Here is a 13,559-nt window from a genome sequence, read left to right as displayed (position 1 = left end):
TTTTCAATATTCCAGATAGCAGTTTTACAATTGCTAATAAGTATCAAGCTACCCTTCATTCCGAAGCAAGCGAGCGCTATTGCTACCTATTCAGCCGTGTATCTGTTAACCAACGCTTCTGCTGTCATCGTCTAATGACCCTAATTTGGGTCCTAGGACACGTACACGTCCGTTCCCGGCTACGAGGAGGTCCATGATTTACCCCGAGATCGCAATCATTGGGTAAACGCGGAGTCACCCGACTGCCAAGAGATGGAAGAACGTTTGCAAATATATAAAAAAAATTGTCAAAATTTATGGATTAGGAAGACTCCTGAGGCCGCCACCGGATCCTAGCTTAAATAATAAAGAAGCAGCGGGCAGTAGCCTGGCTGCGATTCCAAGCCAGAAACTTCCCAAACCCAGTCTCGTTCTTTCACATCCGTACAAAGGAGTGAAAAGATAGTAAATGTAAAACCTGCGAAGCTAGGGGGAGCCTCGACCACATAATTTGAAATTACCTAGATCTCCGGGCGCTAGGGACAACGTTAAATGTAGAGAAGCCTGGGATACTTAAGCGAAGTTCCCGCTGACAGCAATGGGTCATCCGCCTGGCGGCTGAGGTCGCGAATAACCATTGTATCTTAGCGGGTCCGCAGTCGCGGTAGTCCCAGTCCCCGTTCCTCAGGCCTTCGTACCACGAGCGGGGAGTAGGGGCCCTCCACAACCGGTGGAAAGTAAAGTTTTAATCAAACAGTCATAGATGGTAACGCTAAGAGGTAGCGCTAAACTAAGTCTATTATACCAACTTCGGGTCTGAAACACAATACAAATCATTAGAACAGAACATACGAGCTCCGAACACGCGCAGGCAGGCATCTAATCTGCCGATGGCGTGTTGTATACAGTCGGAGCCTCCAACAGTCGCTTCGTTTGCCTGTAAACGGCATAGCTGTTGTACGAATTTTCGGAAATGGTCAAGTATATTCCTTTTATTTTTGCCGAATCATCTGGAAATAAATGTGATAAAAATAGGCATATAACGACTGCATATTTCCCAGGACAGTTGACGTGAAAAGCGCAAATTATTTTGCCCTAAAGTGCTCACGCCACATTCAGCTCTGCAAGTGTGTGAATCTATGCCTATATGGTATGTACCATACCATGTGTTTCAGCGAAATTACCACGAAGTTTTTAAAATTGCTGGGGTGCACTTAAGTCTTCTGAAGTGCAATAATGCGCAATCAATTGCGAATTCTCTCTTGCCGTCTGGTGGATCCGCGCGACGTTACAATAGCGACTCTCGGCCGTACTCGACCAGATGGCGTATGTGTATGGCATATTTATCTAGGTTAAAAAGGAATGGCGCAGATCAAACTCCATGAAGAGGACGATGTTCGCGGCACAGCATGATACTGTCGCAGTGGAGACTTGATGAAGACGATACTGTTTACTACATTTTGTTTGCTTCCATGCATATTATAACTAGTTGTATGATGCGTGTTAATGTCAACCTCACCTAAACATTATACATAGCTAACTATTCTCACAGAAAGAACCTCTCGCTCGGAGCCGCTTCTAGCAAGGAAGGCTAACCAGCCTGCCGGCGCTGCCATTTATATCCGTGCCGTTAACAAGGAAGTTAGAAAGAGTAAACATTTTACAGGCTTCCATCTCTAGCATTTGAAGCCAAGTGAGTGAGATGATAAGTCGCGTAGCGCGATCCCTTTTAATCTGATCTGTTTAGCTTAAAGTTGATTATTAATACCTCGTGCCCTGCTAAATTTTTGAGAAACAAAGTCCCAACTGGAGATTCGCAGAAAGGTTTAAAAGAGTATACGCAGTGAGCTACCCCTTCCTAACGAGTTGTGTTTTGGTTTAACGTTTGCAAATATCAAAAACAGCACATGCCAGCGCATTCATTTCAGCTCTGTTAGAGGCACCGTTAGCGGAACCGCCCCATTAGCGACAGAGGAAGAGAACTTTTATTTCGATTTTCAATCCCCCATTTTCATACTACTTGGGCACTCCGAATGTCGACGATATCAGGTGGTTGCGAGGAGACATGCAAGCACCATTTACACATTTCAAGTTACACGTAATGTGTGGTACCTCTTCCTACATTGTAGGCGTCTAACCGGCGCTTCATATCATACGGTTTCCAGGGGCGTTGAGAGACCACGCTAAATAACAGAGAGATGGGGGGGTCTGGAGAGGACGCAGATGTCAAACAAAGAGGATACATAAAACTTATGTCAAACGGATAATTCAATGGCAATACTGCTACAAAACAAATGGTAAGTCTTGAAGCGCTACCTTATTTTCGTTCAGGCATTTCATTCCGTTTTTTATCTCAATGCGTTTGCAAACCTTGCATAGTTTAATAACGTTTCCTGACAGGGTACGTTTAGGTAAACGCTTAAAACTATGAATTGCCTTCTTCTTCGGAACAGCTACTACGGCGATCCCTGCGATCTTGTATCGCCTCAAGCCTGCCCCTGCGTTGGGCCTTACGGCACGGGGTTTCCTGCCGAGTGGTTTCAATGCGGGCCATACGCGGAGCCGTGTCTCTGCGTCACGGAGACGCCACAGGGAACCATACTACGCCGTGAGGAAGTCTGGACCGAGGACGGCAGGCACAAACATCGGGTGCAGGAAATCTTGGAGGGCGCGTCTCCATCCCCAAGCACGCCTGACGTCGGGCGTGGACGATTTCAGGTACACTGCGGCTTTCGCGTGCTTTACTACAGGCGAGCTGGGCAGAAATGTCTCAGCACACATGCCGCACCTCGTGCTGAGCGCTAGAGGAACAGGTCATGCTTTGCAACACCCTATATTAGCTGAGCATGCATTATGAGTGCTGCTTGTAAATCTGAGTGCACTAGAGGGAGTGCTTGTAAATCGGACCACACTTTTTCGGAATGCACTAGAGGGTGTGTGAAATCCCGTCTATTCTGATACTGAGGGAATTCGAGCACGTGCTTCCACCAAAACCCAATAACTCCTTTGTTCGATGAGACTTGGAGCACGTGAAAGGCGCGCTTGTACACTTAAGGTACAAAAAATAATCAATCTGTCCATTCCTTGTTGCTTTTAGGTGCCTAGGATTCTTCAAAGTTAAATTCAGTGATGGACGTCTGACAACGTTATGCAGAAGGTTGTCCCCGCTTAGAATTAAAATGCGAGACGTGGTCGCTGCCTTTGAAGCGGTTTCTACACTGTCGCACACCCAAGCAAAGTTGCTCGAGCATAGAGGGACATGGAGGTAGTGCCTGAACTGCCTCTAGTTTAAATTCTCTATACGCAGATAGAGCAAACATGATCGCTGCTCTGGAAAGAGCAGGCATGACCTCTCGTGTACGCGCTATAGGAGTGAATGACTTTGTAGGTGAAGAGCATGGATCCATGTACGTCACATTAGAGGCGATCCTACGGTCAAATGGTTATTGCTTTGTAACGAAGATCAAATTCGTGTTTTTTACTAGATGTCTGATCTGATCGTATGCAATGGTAAAGTAGGCATCAGGAAGTTTAATGTACGTAATTTGCCGTCGCGATCAAGAAACGGTGTAGTAAAAGGCAGAAGTCAGCCACAAGACGTTGCCATCAAAATGCAAGCCCCACAGTTTGACCCTGGGACCTTTCGCTCATATCCTAAAATCATTTAACCACTGCTTCGGCCGCAAGTCTAGCGAGGCTTATATTGACAAAGGCGGGAGAAGCGGTGGCGTCGCGGTAAACAATCCGTCAAGCGAGCAAGAGGACCGTGGCTCTTATTTAGGACTGGGCTGTGGCCTTATTCCGTTGACCTCAGCAACAAGGGCACTCCCTTATCACAGCATTAGATGACCACCCAGGTGTATTAATTGGCCACCACCTCTTAAGCAAAAGTGCCTATGTAAACCCTCAGCCTGCAGTCCTCAGCAGCTGCGGAGCAGCTCACTGCAGCCGCGGTCGGACCTGGTACGCAGCCGAGAGCACTATGAATCTCCTTATAACATTGACTGACAAATGGGGCTGCTAATGCTCAAATGGGGAGCACTGTGGAGACAACGGAAACAAACTGTTCTCAGAAGTGGCTCAAAAAAGGACATTTTGGCGACTAAAGTATTGAAAGGCGAAAGCCAGAGTGCTGCATTCTGCTACGCGACTGTTGCGCACGTAGCGATGAATGCTGCTACGAGTAAAGCAAGCGACTACTCTTTCAGATTCAGCGAGTGCATTTATGCTCCTAATTGTATCTTCGCAGTCGTTTTACGTTTAATATTGTGCGGTTGATTTTACCGGGTGCGCGGCATTAATTAGTAATTAATGACGCAAATGTCACTAACAATCAGTAAATAATTAGTTACTAACTAGTAATTGTCTATTTAGTAATAAAATTATTTATTATTGATCATTAGTAATTAATCTATGATTGAGGTACGGCCATATAAGGCACGCATTCGCGCATACTGTGGTGGTGCTCAGTGATTGGTCGAGACCTCCATGACGTCATCCCGTCTCGACCACTCAGAGCCACCGCAAAAGCGTGACACTTTTGCTGACGACAGCGATGAGGCAATAAGGCTTTCGCCTTAATAATGAGCAAAGGTCTTTCACAGGAGGCTCCGTCGGGCTTCATGCGTGACGTCTCCTCAGCGAAGGCGGCGGATGGCCAAGGATCTCGGGAGTCCGGTGGCCGCATTCGAGGTGGGCGTGTATTGCTGGACGCTTACGAAGAAATACGTCCGCCCGGCACCCCGCGGTCGGAACCCCTGTTCCCGCAACATGCTGCGATTTCTTCCTCCATCGGACCAAAGGTGCCGATGGCGAGCAAGGCCACGTCCGAGTCCGGGGTGCCGCGCGGAAAGATGCTCTACTGGGAAGAAGGCACTTCTCCTCCTGTCAGGTAAGCTCCCCTGCACAAAAGCAGGTTAAAGCGCACTAAATCCCGTGCTTGACAGGAACACCTCTCGTGCAGCGTTTTAGCGAAACCGGACTTAGTGTAGTTTTTTTCTTTGCAAAGTGCGCCCAGTGTTAAACAGACGGAAAGTTACCGAGTTATAATGGAATAGATAAAGTAAGAAATGATGGTAAAGAAAAACGAGTATTTGCGCATCAGAGGAGAAGGAGGGCAAAACAGCTGTGCACAAATTAGCGCTCAGCGTATCACATCCGGTGAAGTCTCACACCCATGAGCGGAGATAGGAATCTTTGCACTAAGAATGTCCAGTTCTCCGGAGATCCGGAGAAGCCTCTAGATAGAGATGACTTTACGCAAAAAATCTTTACGGGGTCCTGCACATCAACCTCCGAGGCTCTAATTTATCGGATGAAGTAATCGGTGTAATCAGTAGCCGTGTAGTAACAGCTTCACCCTGCCGTGGTGGGACAGTGGCTAGGGCGCTCGACTTAATGGGCTTGCCTGAAACATCTTGCATAGCCTGAAGAGATAAGAAATCTGGGTATAGAGAAATGCGACAAAATAAACAATAAACGTAAGAGGCATTGTGCACGGGCGGCAGTGGATGGATGGTAAGGTAACCTAGGAGACAATTTCTTTATTTCGGCCTCTGCTCACAAAATTTACCTTCTTTTTAGATACCTACAATACAATTCTAGATACTGTTTGCATTATTTCAAACATACTTTTCAAAATTTGACATCTCATTTCTGAAATTTATTAGTAAAACTAAACAACCGCCGGCTTGAATTACTACAATAAAACGTCCTCTGAAATTCGTGAAAAATTAAAATTTGCATCAGTAAAAAAGAAAGGAATATTTATTGCAGATAATTAAAAACTATATCTAAGTTTTGTACACGCTTTCTGCAATAAGTGTTATTTTAGAGAAACTTTCAACCAAACACTACCATTCAATAGAGTGCAATCTCAAATCACGTATAGAATACCTATATGGCCCTAAGCAAGCAGCTTTTTTTTTTTTTGGGGGGGGGGGGGGGCACAAATTACTCCTTAAAAAAGAAGTTTCGGAAATTCTCGTTCGAAGCTTGGTCGCGGAGTGGATGTGATAAATGTCGTCTAGTGCGTATATTCCCCAGCATTCTTTCACTGATCTGCCATAGCGATCTGTTCGTGGCGGATTAATTTGTCTTCCTTTTCCTCTAGATTATGCCTTCTGTGACCACGCATGAGTCTCCGTGTTATTGCGCACAGATTTGGCTGTACACTTGTGTCACACAGTTGCATCAAATAGCTCGCCACCTGCGCAACGGACACTGGAGAACACAAAGCAAGTGGATCCATTGCAAAATTACTGAACATAGTTTTCACGCGTGAAACGAACCACGTCTAGAGGTCCAGGACTGGAAAAGACCGGAGGTTCTCTAAAATCACGCATTCAAAAATAATTTTCTTTTTAATTACTTAGTCTTAACATTACAATACGAAAACACGCCTGTTTATCACTTCCTTTATTTTGCGAGTAATATAATGATGAAATAAGAAAAAAACATTTGGCAGTTTAACAGCTGTCTTGGCAAACTTGGAGGATAGAGTCCTGCCTAGAGCGCCTACTGCGCAGGTGCAGCCCCGTACATATCACACGACGTGGATCTTCTAGGCGCTTGGCAGACAGGGCTTCCTCTCACTGCTGCGTTGGGGGTGTTTGGTGTACAATAGACTGTCGTTATGTTTTGGCAGCCTCATGTGATGTGATACGATATCATAAAGCGTTCTGCAAGCAGCGTTTCCAAGATGTTTTCACCAAGAAAAAAAATTCCACAATTCCTGAGGAATGTATCTTCCTGTCACATTGCTTGCATCGCCAGAAGATATCCTAAAATGGTGCCAATCATACGCTTCAGCCTTAAATAGAAAGCAACTCGAGGGGTCTTCTCCTATAATGACGTGTCAGTGCTCTGCAGCCAATACAGATATCTACTAATATCATTTGATCTCTTCGTGTCTATAAAATCGCGAAGTCTGAAGGATAAGTTCTTCAGAAGCAGTGGTGTACGTAGTGCATAACCAATATGTCACGTTTCGTGTCCGTTTTTCCTTGCAAACGTAACGGTTAGGCTCAGTTAGTTCTGCAGTGAACGAGCCTTTCAGCGCGAAACCGACTGTTCATATATGTGCATATATGTGTTATTGCAATCATATATTTGTCACGCTGTACCTTGTTATGGCCTGTTGGGCTTCGTCAAGCTGCCCCGAGCAGCTTTTTGCCCAAGAGCTCCAACCATGTATTTGGTGAAATAGACTGAATTGAAATTGAAATCCATTTGCCTATCATCCGAATTGCAACTGCACGTACCAAGATATGTTGGAGACATGAAGTGATTTAAAACAGCAGTCCACGGGTACTAGCGGCATTTTCGTTGGCTATAATGAATTGACCACCCCAAGTTGGAAAGGCATTTGTCATTTTTACTTATATTTTGCACTTTTTGTATTTCTACAAAATAAACTTTCTGATCACGTGCGAAGAAATCTCTAACCATAGCTCTTTCATCGTTTAGAGTGTACGCCCCTTCCGCACCGGCGATAGCGATGGAACGCGGGGTACGAGGGACGGTCAACCTCATCGAGACCACGCCAAGAGCTCTAAGAGCCAGCACTGTGGAACCTGGATTCTTGCGGTACGCCACTCCTATTGATAAGTAAATCTGTCAGAATAAAACGTTTGCATCAGCTGATCTCCTTTCCTGTCCTTGAAGTCCTGCTAAAACATACTAAATGCGAATCCAAATCATCACTGAACTGCGGAGGCGTGTTTGCATAAATTGCCAGTAGAGTCAGTACGTACCTTAAATATCCAGCCTTGCAAATTTCACGTTGGTCGTAATTTGAGGCGACAATTAGAGGCTATACGGCTGGCTCGTGATAGCCTATTTGGTATAGGCACCGTGCAGAAACCCAGGGGGCAGCACTCGCGGCGAACAGGGAGCGCCACGAGTGAGCGCCGGAACAGTTTGATAGGGAGACGCGCGGCCGCCTAGGCAGGGCGCGCGCTTGAAAAGGCGGCCTGCACAACGAAATGGTAGCAGTTTTAGCCAGCTCGAGTGACGTAGCGAAGCACAAACGATGCGAGAGCCACACGACACAAGACGCAGAGACAGAGACGAGCCCTGGCCGCCCGCTGGGCGTTTATTTCTAGGCTGGAAACACGCGAAACGGAAGACGACAGAAGAAGCGCACGCAGTTGGAAAAGGCCGAACAAAAAACGAATGGGGTGGTAGGGTGGGGGCGTAAAAAACACGGTAAAAACGTAAAAAAATACAAAAAACATTTGTGGCGAACGCCCCTCCTCCCAAGTGTGGTACAGCTTCACAAAGGCCAGCTTGAACGCCTGAAGCTGGAGTGGGTAAGAGAAGAAAAGAAAAAAAGAAAGCTGCGGGGAATCGAGTTGCCGAGAAGGGTGGAACGAGTATGGAAGAAGAACAGGAATGAATGAAGCTGTAGTCGAAGAAGAGAAAAAAGCCTAAAAAAAAAGGGACAAGCCTGAAAACTCGAGAACGCGATTACCGGGGCCTGAAGATGCCGCAGGCACTGATATTACGCAGACGGATTTTTAAGAGCTTACGCTGTTTTCTGGTGAGACGGTTGCCACTTCTCTCGACGATAAAGGAAAGGATGGCAGATGGCACGCGGTCGCTGATACAGTGACACAGCTATGAGAATGGAAACTGCCTTACAGCACCACACAAACGATCTACAGTTTCTAATACACATTCATGTCTTCCTCTCTGTCACATGTCAGAATTGTGCCATGCTTAATTTTCTTTTTCGTTGAAAGAACGTCCTGCCTCATCCCGACTTGAATGCTAGTTATCTTTCTTTTTAACGATCCTTAATGCCTCTTGAACGGTACTTTCAAGTCCTCTGGCACAAAATTAAGTTTTGTCAGGGGAAGGTAACAGGTGGTAGCCAGCCGCTCGACAACTTGTTTGGAGCAGGATGGCATGTAATGAATGCAAGATCTGTTCAGAGTGTCCACGAATAAGTAAAAAAAGAAAAAAACATTTTTTACTTATTTTTTATTATAGTCTCGATTGAGCAGTATCGCATGAGAAACAGCTTATCATTCGAGGTTCAACAACTCAGTAGAGATTGAAATGTCATTAACACAACTAAATCAATAAAGCGTATGGAATGGCACCTCCTGAATCACATCTACAGAGGAGGGCGAAGTGGACAGGGAAGGATGGCGAGGAAAAAAAAAAGATATCAGGCTGGGGGACGGACAAAGGAAGCCGCCAAAGAAGAGAAGGAAAGTAGCGGCATAAGCGTGGAAGGAAAGGGTGTGGAAAGTAGAAAAGAAACGAGCTGAGAGGAGGAAAAAAATAATGAAAGCAAGCAAGCAAGCAAGCAAGCAAAAAAAAAGTTGCCAAGGCAAATTCGCAAAACTAATGCGCAAGACATAGTAAATGCGCCATTTAAACACTCCATTCCTGTTGATTACTCTCTGCATTGTACTGGTGCTTATGCAAGCTGTCGTAGACAGGGAAATATTTACCACAGGACAGCATAAATAAAAATTATGCAATGAACAACTGCATCCACGAGCGCCGCCCACAGGCGCGCATGGCGGTCCCAGTAGCGCTGATGCCTATGAGCTGCCCAATTTCTTTAAATATTTTTTTTTTGCGGGTTGAGAAAGGACGCTAATGCAGGTGAAGGTATAGTCTGTCCTCTTTCGGGAAAAATGCTTCGCGATAAATCTGGACGCGGCAATTCTTTCTGTGTCGATTTTTCCTGTGTGCGTCTTCTTGGCCGGTTTATCTTACTTCATGCAATACCCGGGCATGATTGCCAGCTCACTGCTCGTTGGAAGGCAGCAATTCGCCTTAGCGTCGCTTCGCTTCGTAAAGCTTATTCGGTGACGCGAAAAATATTTTATCAGGCCAGTGAAAATGTGTGCAACAGCAGCAATCCAAGGTCTGCAACCTAGCAATTCATTTGTGACCATAGAATGCCGCGAATCAAAAGAACGTACGGCGAATGCGCCCCACGCACAGCAGATCCGCCGCGTCTCCGCTGCGCGGCCGGGCGCACGTCCCCCTACCAAACTGTTCTTCCCGCCGCGAGGGGCGCGCGCGTCGCACCGCGTGTTACTCCTGCACGGTGCCTATGTTGTTTTTTTTTTTCATAAAAAAAAAAGGGGAACAAGCATTTAAAAATTCTACGCATCGCTGCTGCTAAGCCGATCTGGTTAACACGTGGTTCTACGACGGGTAAAAAAAAAAGCGAAAGCACTGATGCCTTCGTACTATGTTAACCTCTGTATTTACTCCTAATGTAATACAGCCCAAGTGACAATATTTACGTTTGGAGCCTTTTCTATTTATTGCCCGAGTTATTATTTACGACCTATAAAAAATTAAGAACAACGTTACCTTGATGAAACAATGTACCTAACGGTTTTTCCGGACCATCTACACCTTTTGCACACACATTCTATATCTTCACAAATATTATCATTACACTGCACTAAAATACTTTGTCGAACGAAAAGTATTGCTGTCTCGGCAAGATGGACTCGATTATTGCTGACACGGCCAGATTACATTTCCCGTCACCACCAGCCAGATTACACCAACTGTAGGGCAAGGGCACCTCCCTTATGTCGCCAATTTACCGGCTTCTTTGCCAGCTGCATCCATTGGATGCCTGCAAAATCCTTAATCTCAACCGGCTTCCTAATTTTATGGCAGCCCCTGCGGTGCTTACCTTCCCTTGGAACCCACTTTGACCTTTGAGACCACCCGGTTATCTTGCCTTAGCTTTACATGGTCTGCATATTTTTTACTTGTTTCGTTTCCTGACCCATTCTGCACGTTATCGGTCTTAGAGGTTACACGCACCATTTTTTGTTCATTATCTAGCTACCTGCATGCCTTCAATTCAAGCTGAACTATTTTCGTTAACCCACACGTTTCTTCCACATAGATGAATAACAGTATGAAACGGTTGCTGTATACTCTTGAGAGATATTGCTAACCTGCAATTCATGGTCCGACAGTACCTAGGAAACGCGCTCCTGCCCAATATGATTCTTCTAGTTATTTCGCTTTCGTAGTGCGGATCTGCAGCTATTGCCGGCACTATGCAGACTTCTTTCCTTATCACTTCCAGCGCCTCAATACCTATCACATGCAGGTTTTTACCTTGCGAAAGACGTTGAACATTATACGTTAGCCTTCGGCATATTAATTTTAAGCCTACAGTTCTGCTTTGCTTGCAGTTATCCGACCTTTGTATCAATCACCTGAGCTTTTCAGCAAGGCCATGTCATAAGCGAACTTAAGTTGATGACATATTCTCCCTTATTCATAGCGTTTAGTGTCACCACGAGCCGGATTTTACAACACCTGTAGAGCAAGGGCATCTACCTTATGCTTCTATCTCCCATGCAGCTGTCTGAGAACTTCCTCTTAGCAAGAAATGAATAATACTGGAGCGACGAACCTCCTTGCCGGACACTATTCCTTAATGGAGTTTTATTACTTTTTTTATGGAGCACTATGGATGTTGGGGAGCACTATGGATATTATGGAAGTTGCCACGATGGCGTCGAGGTAGAAAAAGGAAATCCGCCTCGCATGAAAGAGGACTGTGGTTGGAACCCCGGTGCCGCACAATTCTCCATCGGATTAACAAAAATATCCGCGTGTCGATGGAATTGCATAAACAGATTTGGGCTGCGACCTGACGCCCGTGAACACCTCCGGTAACTCACTCCCTCACCAGAACAGGAGTTGGCCACCCTGCAGCAGTGTTTGGCTGCCACCTATCCTGATTAGTCCTATAAAATCCCTGCCATAAGTCACCAGCGGCTGCGGAGCAGCTGACCACGGTGGCGGTCACACCTGACACAACGGGGACTGCTAATAATCTCTGGCTCCACTGTATAGACCGCCATTGGAAACTGACCCTGGCAACGTTTAACGCTAGAACCCTAGCTAGTGAAGCTAGTTTAGAAGTGCTGTTAGAGAAACTAGATGTGATGAAATGGGATGTCATAGGGCTTAGTGAGGTTAGGAGGCCAAATGTGGCATATACTGTACTGAAGGACGGGCATGTACTGTGTTATGGAGGTTTACCGGAGAAGAGAGAACTAGGAGTATATTTCCTTGTCAATAAGTACATAGCTGGTAATATAGACAAATTCTATAGCATTAATGAGAGGGGGACAGGTCTCGTAATTAAGCTTAATAAACGGTATAAACTGAAAGTTGTACAGGCCTAAGTACCTGTACAACCATGTAGTCATGATGAACAGGAAGTTGAAAGCTTCAACGAAGACGTAAAACCGGCAACGCGGAAATGAAAGACGCAGTGTATTGTACTAAAAGGGAGAGTTCACTGCCAAGGTAGGAAAAAAGCAGGGAGGAGACCTCGCAGTGGGTGACTATGGCATTGGCTCTAGGAGTAGCAGGGGAGAGTTATGGTTGAGTTTGCAGAGTGCAATACCTCAGAATCGTGAGCACCTTCAGAAAGCTGAAAAACCTGTAGTGGACATGGGGAAGTCTTAACGGGGAGACTAAAAATTAAATTGGCTTCGGCGGTAGTGGACATGTTGATAGGTGCAATGGGACATCAGCTACGAAGACCCAGCGTGATGTGCACGAAACGAACTGCAGCCTCCACCAAGATGTTGCAAGGGCCTTGATATGACCAGTTAATGCACCACAGCAGAGTTAGCATGGTAGCGCACAGTTAACCGCACACACTTCAACGTCGTCGTCCCTCAGCACAATCCCTATTCTTCGTCACAATATTGTGTTGTAAGCCCGATATTATGCAAATGTAGAGGTAATCGGGGAAGTGCTATGCAGTGGCCATAGGTTGGTAAGGTCTCGAATTTCTCTAAATCTGAAGAGGGAATGAAACAGATTAGTAAGAATGAAGGCCATCAACGAATTAGCGGTAAAGGAGAGGGCAGAAGAGTTCGGGATATCACTACAGAATAGATATTCAGCTCTGACGATACGACATTAGCCTAAATTCAATGAACAATAATTTGAGATATATCATTACTAAGTGCGCTGTAGAAGTAGGCGGTAGGATAGTTTGAAAAGATACCGGTAAGCTTGTCTAAGGAGACAAAATACTTGATTAAAAAGGAAAAATTATGAACGTTTCGAATCCAATAGACCAGATAGGATTGGCAGAGATATCAAAAGTAATCAATAAGCGCAAATTGGCCGATATAAAGAAGTATGACATCAAGAACATTGAGCATGCTGTAAAGAAAGGAGGAAGCCTTAAAGCAGTGAACAAGAAATTGGGCATAGGCAAAAATCAGATGTATGCGCTGAAGGACAAGGTAGGATCGTCATCATGAGTATGGATGAAAGAGTCAACATAGTCAAGGAGTTCTATACTGATCTCTACAGTAGCCAAAATAGTAAGGACAATAATGTGATCGGCTGTAGGGAAAAGCAGTCAGACGTTTCGCCACTGACGAATGACGAGGTCAAGAAAGCATCATCATCATCATCCTCAGCCTGACTATACCCACGGCAGGGCGAAGGCATTTCCCATATTCCAATTAACGCGGTCCTGTGCGAGCTGCATCCACTTCACCCCTGCGAACTTCTTAATCTCATCTCCCCACCTAACTTTCTGC

General features: G+C 45.6%; 1 protein-coding gene across 1 annotated transcript in view; it reads left to right on the top strand.

The window, feature by feature from the left end:
* The window catches only part of LOC146180061 (uncharacterized), a 68,119-nt gene extending 60,528 nt beyond the window's left edge, over nt 1-7,591 (top strand). The window contains exons 4-6 of the mRNA XM_084580316.1: nt 2,433-2,697; nt 4,584-4,870; nt 7,447-7,591. Coding sequence (XP_084436442.1) covers nt 2,433-2,697; nt 4,584-4,870; nt 7,447-7,591 — 697 coding nt within the window. The remainder of the gene's footprint in view (nt 1-2,432; nt 2,698-4,583; nt 4,871-7,446) is intronic.
* Nucleotides 7,592-13,559: the final 5,968 nt, after the last annotated feature.

Source organism: Amblyomma maculatum, chromosome 9 (assembly GCF_055883805.1).
Source record: "Amblyomma maculatum isolate TAMU_Amacu chromosome 9, ASM5588380v1, whole genome shotgun sequence".
Taxonomy (NCBI): Eukaryota; Metazoa; Arthropoda; class Arachnida; order Ixodida; family Ixodidae; genus Amblyomma; species Amblyomma maculatum.
Note: the sequence above shows the minus strand (reverse complement) of the source record. Positions and strands in the feature narration are given on the sequence as shown.